Source organism: Gasterosteus aculeatus, chromosome 13 (assembly GCF_964276395.1).
Source record: "Gasterosteus aculeatus chromosome 13, fGasAcu3.hap1.1, whole genome shotgun sequence".
Lineage (NCBI taxonomy): Eukaryota > Metazoa > Chordata > Actinopteri > Perciformes > Gasterosteidae > Gasterosteus > Gasterosteus aculeatus.
In genome coordinates this window covers 9,152,880-9,168,532 of record NC_135701.1, presented here as the reverse complement: position 1 = coordinate 9,168,532, position 15,653 = coordinate 9,152,880, and the positions used below count along the sequence as shown (strand labels likewise).

The following is a 15,653-nucleotide window of genomic DNA, read 5'->3' as shown; positions in this document are numbered from 1 at the left end:
AGATAATACAGTGAAAAATGGTTTAGAAAACCTTCTGCACCTGCATGACCGTAAGGAAACATTTTCACTTTCATGCAGAATTGTAAGTATCCGTGCAGGATTTGCTGAACAGTGGAGTTATGAGCTGGAGATCATTCTAAGACAGTGGAAATCTGTTATTTGAGTTGAGATATGTCATATAAACTAACTTGATTCAGTACTAAAATGAGTTTTTTTATCTATAATGTAAACTGCCATTACAAGCCTGTGCACTAGATACATTCATAATATGGTGGACCAAAGAAAAGAAGAGTTTTTGTGGAAATTCACTTTCCTCTGAGATGCCTGGATAACCATCATAAGCTTCGAAAAAATGGGTAATTACTGTCTGAATTGCAGTTTGCGACAATATGTATTGTATTTTGATCTTCCTCTGTCATCCCCTGGGCCTCAGAGCCACTGAACAGCTTCACTCCACACTTAGCGGTAAACACAGAGTCTAGACACTGGCCTATTGGTGCATACAGTATAGACCGGCCATCATTGTCAGCCGCTTCACTGCGTCTGTTGAATATGGAAAATCACTCGCTGTGTAATGTACTACATACCGATATAGCCTAAAATTGGTTGCAATCCAATACAAACAACGGCTGCAGTGGCAGTTTAGACAAGCAAACCAATCAGAGGGGCAAGGCAGGCTGGTAGATCAAATACAGACTGCAGCTAGCAGAAAAATCAATGATTTAACAACGTTTTGGGAATGAGAACAGGTGAAAATGTGCATTTGGGAGTCAGGTGACCAGGGTTGGTGGGACAGTCTGAGCGCATAATGTGGAATGCTGGAGACGTTTAAGTCTTAAAAGTTCCTCTGAAATGTGTGCAGCAAGGGGAAGGTGAGATTCTTCCCATCACATGATGAGAAGTAAAATGAAACAATGCTGCACACAGAGCAACGAGGATGCAGTTAGCTGACTCCCAAGCTCTCTCCTTTGCACCAGCGGCAGATACTGTATATATTCGTACTGTATCTGTGACGCATCTTTGTGTGGTGCCGTGGAAAACTAACAAAATAAAATGAAAGTGGACAATTAACTACACTAACCTTTTCTCTATCCATAATACAATTTGCTAAGAGTACCCTGGACTGTTTGTGTGTGTGTGTGTGTGTGTGCGCGTGTGTGCGCGTGTGTCTGTCTCTCTGCCTGCCTGAAATAATGATGTCTTGTAATGTGAAAAAGTTAATGCTTCACCACAGCCGTTATGCAAGCAATGATTTCATAACTATTTCCAAAAAATACATCATCATGCAAAATCACAGCTGAACATTGGCTGTGTGACACCGAGCAGCCAAATTCCTGTCAGTTCATCTGGAAAGCGTTAAATAAGCACCCTGCCATTCCTCATGGCATCCGTTGCAGCGCTATCCCAACAGGCTATAAGAGACAACAGCCGCCTTTGTCTTGCTGTCCCCGTGCAACGGATGGGGTCAACTGAAGAGCAGAATCGCAGAATAAAGGAAAGAATCGGGGCTGCTGTCATAAAACCCGTAGGAACAACAGGGAAACAGGTGGAAATCATTGCCATGGATGCTGGGTAGAACATGTTTACATTCACCTGCTTAGGATGAGTTTATCTTATACTAAGAGGTAGATAAGGAAATCGCCACCACCCTTGAGAAGTTATTATCAAGCTACAGCGAGCAGTTGGCTAACTTAGCTTAGCACATAGACTGGAAATAAAGAGTGACCTTTAGGCCTGGCTGGCTCTGTCCAAAGGTAAGATGGTCTGCCACCACCCTATAGCTCACTAATCAAGTTACTTATTTGTTTGTTTAATCTGTTAAGAGAAAAGCAGTAACATCATTTTACCAGCAAACAGGTCATTGAAGTTACTTTGTAAAAGAATGTTGGAGAGGATTTGTCATTCAGTAGAGTCTCAAAATGGGTCTGGAAAGGATCTTAAGAGACTTAAGGCTGAGATGGGGTTAGTGTTAAGCATGCAGCGGTTAAAGTAAATCTACAAGGAAGGAACGTTAATTGATCTTCTGAATCTCTCACAGAGATTATACAGTTTTTTGTTTTAAAATAAAGTTTTTGCGTCTTTGGCTGCCTTTTCTCAATAGCAAGGATTAAACAACTTTGCTGGTGTTGCATAATAGTCGGAGTGAACAAGAGCCTAGCGTCTCAAGTCCTTAGGTAAGAATCCTGGTCTCATGTCTGTTAAATCGATTACAGGAGGAATGTGGAACCAAGTGGGTTTCTTTTTTCCCATCCTGATGCCACAATCTATTTGTTTTCTGTTGGCAGGAGCCATGTTTCTGCAGCGCTGTCACATGTTCTAATAAGATCGACTGCTAATGAATCAAAGGGGAAGATCCGATCATGACAGATATTCTGACTAAAGGAAGGAAATAAGGATTTGTGTTTGTTTCATAGTGATTCCCTCTTGCTGACACCCCTCATCTGATTACAGAAACATTTGGAGACAGATGTTTCGGCACCTCTCCTTTCGTAGAAAAGGAAACAAGAAAAGGAAGCTGATGGTTTGGCAAATACATCACCACATTAGCTGTTTTTGTTCTTTAACTACAGTAAATGAAATCATCAGCATTCTGTCAGGGGCTTACTTTTAAAGACACAAACTTCTCTCCCATAAGTACACACATCCCGTGTTGTCAAACCCTTGATTTACGCACCGCTGAGTGTGTGCAACTTTAGCTGGCCCAGGCTGCTCCAGCGGGCCAGTTGTTTCAAATGGGAGCGGTCCCCTCTCAGGGGAGGGATGTATCCAGGACAGGTTATAAGATCTGTGGTCTACAGTGGCCCTCGAGGGACATATAGAACTGAGGCCACATTGTTCAATGGCATCATTGTGCACATGGGTTTCCCATGGATCAAATGTTACAGACTTCAAACCCAGGGGTCTCAGCGCACTCGTAGAAGTTATTCAATGGGCACGATGGGAGACGGGGCTGTTCACACACCGTTTCCCACTGGTCTGAATTAGGTCATGATGGTTCGTTATGCTAGACCAGACATGGGCAAAGTACGGACCCCGGGCCGTATACGGGCCGTTGGGCTTTTTAATCCGGCCCGCCAAACTAGTCCAAATAATTAAAATTAAAATAAAAAGTTATTGTAGTGTAACAGCGGTTATTAAAGTGCCATCATCCACAAACCCAGATCGCTCGGTTACGTTGGTGACAGCGGTGGTTCTTGTGCACCGACGACAGACCGCGAAGTTTGAATGTGCACTTCCTGAGTTTAGCTCAGCTGTTTCACTATAGCTAACTTAAACCGTTAGCAGGCTAAAGCCGCGGCACTTCAGAGACAGATGTGCGTCGAGATGAAGACCCGTTTAAATGCTCGGGGATGTTCAGCAGAGATGTTCATGCGGTGCTGCCTGCTCCGTTGTAGGAAAACGCGGAGGACAGACGGGAGGGAAAAATGGGTGATGAAACCAAAAAAATGAAGAGCAAACAAAGAAAAAGAAAAGACTTCAATAAAAAGAGGAGGTCCAGTTGAGAATGGCTGGTTTATGATCCAGCCAAAAAAAAGAATGTATTGCAGCGATTGTGGGACGGTTTAGGGGGCTCTTTTGTTGGGACAAGCAATTTCACAGTGGAAACAATAAAGGACCATGAGGTTTACGTTGGCCATGTCCAAAGCATGCGAGCAAAAGGTTTGCCCACTCCTGTGCTGGACGCATGGATTAGAAACAACTCGGACAGAACTCTGGGGAGAAAGAGAGAGAAAAGGCAGCAGAAGAGACAAGAAGGTCTAGACATTCAGTAACAGTTGCAGACTGAGCACAGAGAGAGTTCACCACGCAGAAAAACTAACTTCCCTCTTGTTTACCAACAAGGAACCCGCTCTTTGTTGATACAAGAGCAAAATGAGGACAACTTTGAAAAGACGGGTTAATTAAGACTTGCCCCAACTGACCACGTTTATAACAAGACTGAAAACTTTTATGTTCAGCTTCGCCTTCTGTTAAATTTTACCTACATTTCACTTTTAACCTCTGCCTTTAATTAAACAATTTAAGATTTTAATTTCTAATTTTATTTGCTGTTTTTAATTGTCTTTTAATTCCTGCATTTTATTTTCACTTTATTGTATGAAATGTTATGATGTGAAGCACTTTGCGTCTTCCTTGTGTATGAAAAGCGCTATACAAATAAAATTGCCTTGCCTTGCCTTAATAGGACAGTCAGTCTTGGGGAAAATGAAATCCGGTAACCAACGTTTTACGCCACAGTGTCACAAATAAAAGTTCAGACCAACTTGGACAAAGTTCATCAGTGTGCCGTCCCCCCAACATCTCAAACATTCCTGTTTATCTTTAATATGTGCCACATTGTAGTCTTTTAATGATTTTGTAACATCTTAACCTTCGTTACTGTCGGGGGGTGTTGAAAAAACTGCAATAATGTTCTACCTTAGTACGGCAGAGAGTCTGTGCTCTTCCACATAGAGGCACACGGTGTTCTGGGTCACCTGATAATCAAGATGTTTTGTGCGCCGATGTTTATAATCTTGTGCTGCCAAATCATCTACATTCGAGGTCGACTACCGGCACTTGGGTTTTGCCCAGAGGCCCACCCTGTTTTAGCATGTTTATCTTCCAACTATATATTCCTACTTCGAAGATCAAAGCCTCTGAATAGGCTTGGCACATGAGTTGGTTTTTCTCCATTATTGGTGAGAGAGCTTTCCAACAGTCTCTAGTCGGTTTGGGAAAACTAGAGACTGAGGTTGTGATGTTTAAAAAATTGTATGGACAAAATATCAAAAATTTGGACGGGGATTTCTATTTCTATTAGCCGTGGTAAGTCAAAAACATAGAAATCGGGAGTCCCTGTTAGCCGTTCTAAAAACAGGGATCGGAGGTCGCTATTAGCCTTTGCCAAAGAGTAATAACAATAGGGATCGGCTGTGTTGTGATCCCAGACCGCCGAATCGTATAAAAGGAATCGGTTGTTTGTTATCCATGTCAGAAAGGCGTAAAAACAAATATGGGTTTCTATTAACCGTGAGGACAGTCCCGAAAAGTAGCTTTAGATAAAATTGCTGAAAAAGCTAATAGAATGGGGTCGTAAGAGATGTGATAAATGATGGAAGTTATGAAAGTGAAGTTGGAACATTCTGAAAGTCAAAGATGGAAATGCATTTAAGTGAAAGGGAAGATCAATATGGTTGATGAATATGTGTGATGAGGCGCAGGTGGGAAAAGAGGGAGTAGGAAGAGACCGTAAAAATGAATAACAAGATATGTGATATAATGTAAATAATCCTCCGCATTTGGTTTTTAATTTTAGGATGTGAGACGAAGCCTCCTCTGCATGCTTTTCTTACAACTCCTTCTCTCCAGCCTTCATCCATCCTCCTCCACCTCCTCAGTCCCCATCACAAATCACGCCCTGTGCCCGGCCCCCCGTGACCTGCAGCCGACGCCCCTTTTTGACACAGTGTGTACTGTTTTTAACAGTTTTTAACAGTACACACTGTGTGAAAAAAGTAACATTGTATCTCAGTTCTAGTTTTGGGAAGAATGTGAAATATCTTTGCTCTTATTATCCACAGTCAGCTGGACTGAAGGAACAAATAAATGGTACAATTAAATACAAATTAAGAAAATAAAGGCTAAGACTGAAATTAGTTGGATTCAAAGTAGCTCCGGTATGCTCAAGTCACAAACTAAGTAGCATTAGAGGGCTCCTACTATTAGATGATGAAACTTCTTTCTTACCAAGCTTAAGCTATTGGTTAAACATCAACAAATGGGAGAAAACAAAACAAAGCAGAGAAAAGGAATGAAGTTTTCTGCTACACAGAAGCTGCGTTATCGGGCCATGGAGGCCACAGAGAGCCTGACATGAAGCGAGCACATCAACAAGCGGAGAGACCGTCCTGGACGTACCTCATGCAGAATCAGAAGCCATTTATTGCCACGTATGTCACACGTAATACAACAATCAGGTAATTTAGCTGGAACCAAGAACCCAAGTGGAAGCCATTAGGGTCATTTTTAGAGGGAATTAAGTAGTCTGTAAGATGGAGCTCACTGGTGGATCCGCAACGCAGGAATTGAAACCGATGTCAAGTGAGACTTTTTCTAACACACATGTTAATTAGTTGCGATAGAACTATCTGATGCACTGTATTGCATTGTACAGTGTTTATTACCTCAATTAGGTTGCCCTGTGTCTATTCTGGGAATCTGCTGAAGGCTGAGTGGCTGCAAAACGTTGTCCCTTTCTCACGGTTGGACTCTGTCCTATTAGCACTGAATCTTGGGCAGGACAAGGCTTTGCTATGAACAAGGCTATCGAAGATTTAAATATGATACCCTTCTTTTTTGTAACATAAACAACTGGGCAACAAAGCCGATATAATAAAAGATGAAAGCGCTCAACGGCAGTAGAATAAAAAAAGAGCAGACAATAGCTTGAAGGTGAGGCCACTATTATCTCAGCATAGTTTAGTTTCAGTCTCCCTCCAGGCTCTGAACAAGCTTCTGAGTTTTAAATTTTGTTTGTGTTCAAGTATCATGATCGTCTTTTGCTCCAATGAATGACAATATGAATAAAAATCATGAATTGATTTATATGTATCTTATTGCCCTGAAAATATTTTATTTTCAGCTTTATTTTTGGTTGATGTCTAAAATGATTTAACGTCTAAGTGTATAAGAAGGTGCATTTGAAAATCTTCGTGAGATGCTGAAGATGCTAAAGGACTTCATTACCTCCCTCTAGTGGTGGAAACTGTTTAATAACAACTATCGAAATTGTAAAGTCAGTGGGATCCTTCTTGTTCGCTCACCAAAACAGAACGCAAGAAATGTCGGTGGCATCGAAAACCGTGCTGGATCAGATCAACACACATGTGTCCCACGTCCCGTGTGTTCAGTAGTTGAAAGGGAATTCCGTTTCTCAGTGTGGATGAACTTGAATTGACCTGTCTGTCATGTACCTGTCCATCTCAGTGAGAGAAGTGAGCAGTGCAGTTTGTCTGAGCCACACAAATGAAGCTCAAATCAGGACAGAGGCCGAGTAACTACACAAAACAACAGGATCACAAGATTACGTGTCACTCCCGCATCAGAATGCTGAGGATATATTTAGGGCATTCGGGTCTGAGTGGTCAGCTTATTAAGCTAATCCTGGGCGAGAAAGAGATAAAGACATGATGGGTTAAAGTGAGAATGTAGGTTGACAGATGGCCCCAATAAGTACCTGCCAACGCAGCCAGGTTTTATCTACGCTGTCTGGATCTCGCCCTGCGGATACGAGAGAGAGAGAGGCAAGCATAATGCAACAGGGCAAAGGATCAGTACATCAGTGCTGATGTACACTGTGCGTAATAAAACAGATCCATGAACCAGATGGAGTTGATGGACAACCTTCTGTCGGAGTGGCCTGGATCGCTGGACATCTTTGGGTCAGTGTGGTTGGAGGCACTCGGTGTGTCCAAAGCGGCTGGTGACTGGTGTGTTTGCCTGAATCTGGTCGAACATCTTTGTCTCGACCTGATGAGCCAGATGGACATTTTACTGGAGCACCGCGCTGTGTGCTTCAACATGCTGGGCCCTCTGTACACCGACAACCAATATGTGTGGATGTTCCTCTACAACTGAAAAGGATCGAAGATGTTTGAGAACATCTGTTGCTTTTTTGCAAACTTTGTTGGTTGGAAAGCTATTAGACCCCGAGGTGACTCCATCATAGACTGAATTCACAGTCATCAGTGTGTGGGAACATGATTTAATTTGCTGAAAAGCTTTCTGCATTATTGTATAGTGTCACAATTCAAGGTGTTGGAATCTGAATGAGATGAGAAACTATAAGTTGTATTATTGAAATAAAATATGTGACAATCAGCCAAAAGTGTCTACTTTAGAGTGAAAAATGTGAAAATGAATGAGAATAACAGAATAGTAACATTTTGCAGCTCTAGTAATATTTTATTTTTAGGTACACATACATTTTTTTATATGTTTAGCATATATATTAAAAATAATACTGTTTGTACATGTTTCCATATTCAAGTGCCGTGGTGATTGAAGAACTGGCCAATTAACGTATTTCATTAATAGTACTGTGTTCACTAGTACTTCGCTTGCACTTTGGGGACAAACAATTGATCTGCAATATATCCTAGATGGTTTTCAGTTAATACTTTAGTATTTATCTGTATTGAGAAAAGAATCTAAATCATTAATTAAATGTAGTCACATGAACATTCTAATAAATGCAAATGAATCATTTAGGTACTTTATTACCACTGTTTTATTGTGGGTTGGGGAGGAACTCATCACAATATCTGTTTAGCATTCGGAGTGTTATAACAGCAGCAGCGGTTTCCGGTCTGAGAGACGACGTTGTTCGACTACATTACCCAGAAACCCCCTCACTGCGCCGGCAAACGGCGCGTGGAATTCGACCCTTACGTAATGTAGTTTTAAAGGTTGTGTACATTTGTTGGGCTTCACGTCTCAGGAACACGATGTGACAACTGTGTCATTCACACAGTTTATTGCTCTACCAACTTGGTCCCGAGAGGACACCGCTAAAGGTAAGAATCACTTCCTGTTAGTTCCTGTTAGTAATTTAATCGCAGACTGATGGTCGCTAATAAGAGACCACAGTGCGCTCCGTGAGCCTGGTGCTGCTTTGTTGTGCTGGTTCGGGGTGTAAAAATGACCCACAGCGGCCAGAGGACAGGAATAGTCAAATGATTTTGCGGTCACCGCAAATTCAATTCTTGGTAGAAACAAAAGACGATTTTTTTCCGACGGCTGCATCAAAAAATAATGTCGATAAATGCTGATGGGCTGACCAGTAATGCAGACAGGTCGGCCAGAATATAGAACCGATTTTTGTGTTATGATTTAAAAAAAATGCTTGTTGTCAAACTACCAGTGTAACTGTAACTGTAAAAAAGCCACCTCATCCACAAATTATTCTAAATATATAATTATTTATAATCATCCCCACCCCCCTTTTGATATCCATTAATTACTTCTCATGGAAAAACAACGCTTACACTTCAGTACGTTTATAACGTTACACAAGTCTGCTAAAATATTTTAATGGAAGTTAAACAGAAATTTTATTTTCAAGTAAAGTAAATGGGATTTGTAGTTGGTGAGCTGAAACATATAAACCGATAGAATGGTCCGAGTTTTCTTCCTCATGTCACTCAATCTTTCTCTTTCAGTTCCCCCTGATCTCTCTCTCTCTCTCTCTCTCTCTTTCTCTGTGTGTCTGTGTGTCTGTCCTGGCCTCTTTGACTCATAACTTTTTATAGGTAGCCTTTGTTCAGGTCACACCGTCTCTCCCAGTTGTCCACCATGTGAGAGCTGATACCCAATCGGCTCGTCTGTGTGTGTCTCTTCCCCCGCCTCCAGTGTGTCGCCGCAATGAATCCTTGACGCCTGTCTCCGCGTCCGTCAGTATGAGTGGTGCCGCGCTGGCTGTGGTGGTGGTGGTGGTTTTCCTCCTGGCCCTCTACCTCCTGCAGCGCTATGGGGATTTGCGCAGGCAGCAGCGCATGGTCCTCTTGGGGACGCTGCTGTCGTGGTACCTCTGCTTCCTCATCGTCTTCATCCTGCCGCTCGACGTCAGCACGGTATGCAAACGGCTGCAGCTGTTTGAAGCGTGTTGACATCAGGGATCAGTGCGGGATCAGCGGGATGTTAGTTTGTTGGTGGTGTGGTTGAGCTTTGTGTGTTCATTTCTCCAGCCTTCTGGCGTTGTATAACGCGATGAAAAGGCTTCGTCGTCGAGCCGACTGTGTAACGTCTGCTCCCCTTTTAGACCATCTACAAGCAGTGCATTCTGGACAATGCAATCCACCCGACTTCCGTAACTCAAGAGAGACGCACTAATCAGACAGACGACAACTCTGCTGTTAATCCGACTGACAGGTAAATGAGATGATGTGTGATTTATCTGACCAGGGTGGCTCCTTATATATGTATCTGCATGATATGTGTATGGGCTGCGGGATATAAACCAAATCTTCTACCATGATGTATGTCATATCACATAGTATACTGGTAATTTGCTAAATAATGAATTGAAGCATGTGGTTGTTATTATCAGCTGCGACGATGTCATTGTGATTCACGCTAACTGAATTTCATCACGATATGATTTATCCAAGAAACACATTTTTCTTTCACAGCATTGCAAATTGCAAATTTGAAATACGCTTTCTCTGAAGCTGTCAAACTGTGGAGATGAAAAAAAAGTTTACCTGCAGGGGTTTAGTTTTTTAGTTTTATTTGGATAATTTGTTTTGAGACGTTCATGTCTGACATGTCAACCTCCAGCCCGATCCAATGAGTTGAATTTGAATGATTATGGTTCTCGCAAAATTCAAATGATATTTATAACATTCAGCGGCAACATCTCTTTCCATAAACAGCATCTCCTAAGTTTTTGTCAATGCTACTTCTCATTGGAGTCATTCGGAAACTAAGTGAATTAGAGGAACCTCTTCTGACTGAAGCGTCAGTAGCAACTCGACAGCGAGGCACATCACTGCGGCTCACTGTGTTCCCTCATGTGAACTCACTGCCTTTTTGTTTGTATTACAGTATCTTAAAGGTGTGCGAGGAGCCGTGGAGTTACATACCAGATGCCATCTTGCCGGTGTTCTGGAGGGTTGTATACTGGACGTCCCAGTTTCTTACTTGGTAAGGTATTCACACACTTATTCAAACTTTGGGCGCAACTGCTGTGTCTTCCACTTTTTTAATACAATTGTGTGCTGGTAAATCTATTTTTTCCTTTGGCCGTCTGTGTGTGTGCACAGGCTGCTGTTGCCTTTCATGCAGTCGTATGCACGGTCGGGAGCTTTCTCCAGAGTTGGGAAGATTAAAACAGCGCTCATTGAAAATGCCATTTATTATGGCACCTACCTCCTTATTTTCATCTCTCTGCTCGTCTACGTGGCCGCTCACCCACAGTGGAAATTCACATGGTGAGTCGTCCGTGCCTCTATTCAGGAAACATTAAATTACTTTGTTGACCAAATTTCTTCTGTGCTGGTTTTATGTCATTGATACATCTGCAAAACGTGTGCAGGACAGAGCTCCAGACCATCGGCATCACAGCCGCCAACACCTGGGGCCTCTTCCTTCTGGTGCTTTTGCTCGGCTATGGCTTGGTGGAGATCCCGCGCTCCTATTGGCTCGCGTCGTCACATGGTTACCTGCTGGCCAAGACCTACTTCAAGGCAGCTAAAGTTGCTACTGAGAAGGTGGCGGCAGAGGAGAATCTGGCAGATGTTATGGAGGTGAGAATTTATATACAGTTCTATGCGCTGCAAGTATTCCAGCATTAGATAGGTTGATTTAATTTAACCAGGACTTATTGCTCATTATCAGGAGGTGGCAGGAGTACATGAATCTGTCCGGTACAACCACTGCCTCAGGAAGTGTGTGGACACCATCATTACAAAGGTGAGAAATACATGCGTATGTTTAATGTTGTATTTGCAGCGTTTACAGTCGGGCTCTTCATCTGAGCGTCGTCTCATTTCAGTGTCCCTCTGAGTATAAAGAAGAGTTGGGAAGAACCGTGGAAAGCTCCGGTGGTGAGCAGAATGTCCCTCCCACCAAAAGAGGCTTGATTAAGCTGCATAAAAAAGTAATGACTTTTTGAAGTTTTAAAGCAAACTGTGCCAAAATAACCAAAATACATATGCGTGCAGTGAATCATGTGTATGTGCGTGTTTCAGGTCATCTCTGCTGTGCAGAGTCACGGCCAGACTCAGGTTCAGTGGTCCATCTTGTTAGAAGAGGCCTTTCATCTAGAAGATGTGGCTAAAAGCCAGAGCAGCCCGATCCGACAGTTCATCCACAGCTCCCCGTCAGAACGCCACGCCAGCTGGATCCATAGGTTCATCTACACTCCCACTGTGGGTGAGTTCGGTCCAAAACGTCACACTTACAGATAGAAAGTTAGCAATCACTTGATACCTAATGGCAGTACTTCTGATTAGTATTACCATGATCATTTACTTTATTATAGAGGTAAACTTTTTATAGCCTGCTGGTGTTTCTTTGACTTTATTTGTTACATAGCAGTTGTAACTTGGAGTTAAACACTGCTATTTTTATTATTCTGGCTGCTAATAAGAAATGTGACGATGGGTAGAACTCATTCACTTTGTAGTGCAGCATTATATTTAATCTTCAAGCAAACAATATAAACATCTATGCTGGTTTTAGAACATTAAAGAACATCACATTTGATGGCCTTGATCCTGTCATGTTTTTGCACAGATGTATTTATTCTTAGTGGATCCCCAGAATTACCCCACTTTAATTGCATTCGTGGTCTGGGTGTCACTGCCTCAAAGTATGCGGCTAAACGTAAACATGTGTTGTGTTTGTCTGTCTCAGAGTGGTACTGGGAGTGTGTGCTCAGGCAGGGCTTCTACAGGCTCCTGGCGGTTCTCCTGTGTCTGCTCTCTGCAGCGGTTGTTTGGTCCGAGTGCACCTTCTTCACGACACACCCGGTCCTCTCCCTCTTCGCTGTCTTTGTTCAGATGGCTGAAAAAAAGCACAACTACATTTGCATTGAGGTGGGCGTGTGTTGACAAAAAATAAAATGTCGAGCTCGAGTGTATCTCAGTTTAAGAAAGCGAATTCACAGCGCGGTTTTGAAATGTCAATTCTTCACAAAATCTTCCACGTCCAACACCGTTTTAAGCTTGCTCATCTACTTCATGTCGCCACTTGTTTTGTTTCTCTCCACCAGATGGTGTGCTTCGTCAGTATCCTCTTCCTGTGTGTCTGCGTCTACTCCACAGTGTTCAGGATACGAGTCTTCAACTACTACTACCTGGTGCCACATCACCAGACTGATGCTTACAGCCTGCAGTTCAGCGGCATGTACGTTCCTCGTAAAAGTCATTAGAAAAGATCATTATTTCGCACAATAGAGGCATTCTGACATCAAGGTAAACTCCAGCAGCTTTTACAGTGAACAGCACGCAGGTCAGTGTGGTCTTCCCACATCATGTGTAGTGATCTCGGGGATCCTTCTCTTTGTTTTCTCACTCTCAGGCTCTTTTGTCGTCTGACCCCTCCTTTGTGCCTTAACTTTCTGGGCCTGATTCACATGGACTCCGCCATCTCGCACCAGGACAGAATACAGACGTCCTACACCTCCGTGAGTCCAAACGCCAACCTGCCCATATGAAGACCTATAACGCACTTGAGTTTGTTATCACAAAATAAACATTTGTAGAACCGTCCGAATGATGTGTGCGTTCTAACCAATTGGAGTACCGAATGATCCGCTTTATTTCCCCCTGTCAGATCATGGGCTCTATGCGTGTGCTGTATTTTATATCGGATGGTTTCTACATCTATTATCCTATGCTGGTATTGCTGCTCTGCTTTGCAACTTTTTACAGGTAAGCAAATAAGCAATGACACTTTATTAACAACATGATACAAATAGTGCATTCATGTATAGTGTTGGTCATATGTAGTAGCTCATGAGGATAAAACGTTTTTGGTGTGTTTTGTAGCCTGGGTTCTCGCTGTTTGAACCTCCTGGGCTTCCATCAGTACATCACTGACGACCACTTAACCGCTGACCTGGTGGACGAAGGCAGGGAACTCATCAGAAGAGGTAGTTTCATCCTAAATTCAGTCACGTCTGTTTAGCAACATTATTGCTGACTGGATCAATTCATTGTTCCCGTCTTGAATCTGGTAAACTCATGAGTCAGTGAGCAGGGAATGGTTCATCCATTTTTTTTTATACCTCAATTCACGACCAGTTGTTGCTGTAAATCTGAAAGTCGCCAGGACCTCACCGCTTCAACGTTATGTCCTTTAATTTCTTCTTTTATAGAAAGAAGGAAAATACAGAAAGCTGAGGATGGAGAAAACCGAAGATGGGTAAACATTTAGTTTATTTCAGTTTTCCTAGAAGTCAAAAAAACCCTCTTCACGTTGGTTTACTTGCTGTTTCTATTAGTTTGTGTTCAGCGTTAACAGTTATTTATGGGCCTTTTTTTGTTTTGGGGTTCAGGCCTGGAGGGAGCGGTATGGCGTTCATGGGGCCACTGGGAAAACAAGAGCCGGTTACACAGAGTTGAACGATGACCAGAGCAGCCGTGTCACAGAGATCCAGAGCAGTGGTGAGGATAGCATGAGATAATCCTCTATATGTCCCCCAACGGGGAAATTTGTATTTACAGCAGCGCAGGTCAAAGTGCCACTCGTGCGGCGCCAGAATATAAGTTTAAACAATGGAACCTAGTATGGAATATAATATTCTGCAGTGTTTCTCAAAGTTTCTTGAACGATATATTATAATAATAATAATAATGTATTTTCAAACAATTTGATTTCCTATTTGAGACTTTTTTGTATTATGTTTTGTTTTGTGGAGGTTTGCCACTCTACTTTCCCTGATATCCATCAAGAGGTCTGCTTGCTTGCAGAGTGTAGACATTGCTCTCTCTCTTTCTCAGCCGTCACATTCACCAGACAAGACGGAGAGGATGTGGAGCAGAAGAGAGGCTTACTGCGAGATCATTCCAGTGATGAAGACTCACCAAACCGAAGGTCTGTTTAGTTTTTGATAAATCAGTTGATCATGGTGTTTATTTGGAGCTGAATAAAACTCCCAACAAGCTTCCTTAATCCCACACGCTTGTTTCTGACACTGTAGACCCACAGGAGGGCGTTACCTTTCTCTGTCCCCTCCTCGGACAGGCATCTTTGACGATGTTTGATACACTGGAGGCATAGAAGAAGAGCAAAGAAAGGTCGTTCAAGCTGGAACTTAAAGAAAAACTAAGAATGCACGTCTTCTTGAGGAGAGCCTGAATGAAGAGGATTATACGGTATCTCAGGAAATATAGAGGAAGATACAATCGATTTATAACTAGTATTCACTGGAAGAGAGCAATTGATGTGATTAACCTGTTTTTGAAGAGCCAACTCCTTTTTGAATGTATTTTTGATATTTTCTGTGAAGTTTCAAGTGTAGATTTATGGATAAAGGAGATAAATGGCACAGTGACACATCTGCAGTAATTTAGGGAAATCCACATGATTTATGTGGAAATGCGTTATTGTCCGAGTATTTCACAACACAGGTTAATACATTTTATTTATAAAATAGTTGTGAAAACAAGAACATGCTAACTGATATACTCAATATTTCATGGTGTAGAGTTTGTGTTTGGGAAGAGATGACTTGTTTATGTATAATTTGTCAGTTATTTTCTGTAAGGGTGTATATGTTTTGTATTTTTGTATACCAAGATGATGCATTTAAACATAGTAATCTAACCCATTTTCAAAATGTTCATAAGATGATGAATGACTTAATTAAATAAAAGAAGTGCTGTCTTTTCAGACCTTCACTTTTTTTATATTATAAGAGGTTGTGCAAATTTCTCACGTTATATAAACTTCAAGGTTAGGTAAGACTGAATAAACAAAACAGTGTTTGAATATTTGTTGTGCTTTTGATTGTTGATTTAATTTTCATTTCAATATGATTCTACGTGGTTATCCCGAACAGTACGAGTAACAGTGCTGCATTCTAAAGCACTTCGCAAATTATAATACTGTGATCAAAAGTCGACAAGTTAAATATTCAAAAGATTTACTGCAAGAGGGGAACG

General features: G+C 42.0%; 1 protein-coding gene across 2 annotated transcripts; it reads left to right on the top strand.

Annotated features, from left to right (window-relative positions):
* Positions 1 to 8,363: 8,363 nt before the first annotated feature.
* Positions 8,364 to 15,381, top strand: LOC120831133 (G-protein coupled receptor-associated protein LMBRD2B). Of its 2 annotated transcripts, XM_040196298.2 has the most exons (18): positions 8,364 to 8,558; positions 9,394 to 9,614; positions 9,803 to 9,912; positions 10,588 to 10,686; positions 10,806 to 10,973; positions 11,078 to 11,288; positions 11,380 to 11,454; positions 11,537 to 11,641; positions 11,733 to 11,916; positions 12,400 to 12,581; positions 12,758 to 12,891; positions 13,066 to 13,171; positions 13,321 to 13,418; positions 13,536 to 13,639; positions 13,865 to 13,911; positions 14,045 to 14,153; positions 14,490 to 14,583; positions 14,690 to 15,381. In XM_040196298.2, exons 2-18 carry the CDS (start codon positions 9,441 to 9,443, stop codon positions 14,751 to 14,753), a joined length of 2,064 nt encoding a protein of 687 aa, XP_040052232.2. In that variant the 5' UTR covers positions 8,364 to 8,558; positions 9,394 to 9,440; the 3' UTR covers positions 14,754 to 15,381. The 2 variants fall into 2 exon arrangements, with proteins under 2 accessions (XP_040052232.2, XP_077943544.1); XM_078087418.1 differs by lacking the exon at positions 9,394 to 9,614 and having other exon boundaries at positions 8,421 to 8,558.
* The last annotated feature ends 272 nt before the right edge of the window (positions 15,382 to 15,653 follow it).

Excerpts from the sequence above, each read along its gene's own strand:
- LOC120831133 (XM_040196298.2), top strand. The coding sequence starts at position 9,441 with ATGAGTGGTGCCGCGCTGGCTGTGGTGGTGGTGGTGGTTTTCCTCCTG. Across the intron at positions 9,615-9,802 it reads TGCCGCTCGACGTCAGCACG|ACCATCTACAAGCAGTGCAT; the intron begins GTATGCAAACGG and ends CTCCCCTTTTAG. Across the intron at positions 13,640-13,864 it reads CAGGGAACTCATCAGAAGAG|AAAGAAGGAAAATACAGAAA; the intron begins GTAGTTTCATCC and ends CTTCTTTTATAG.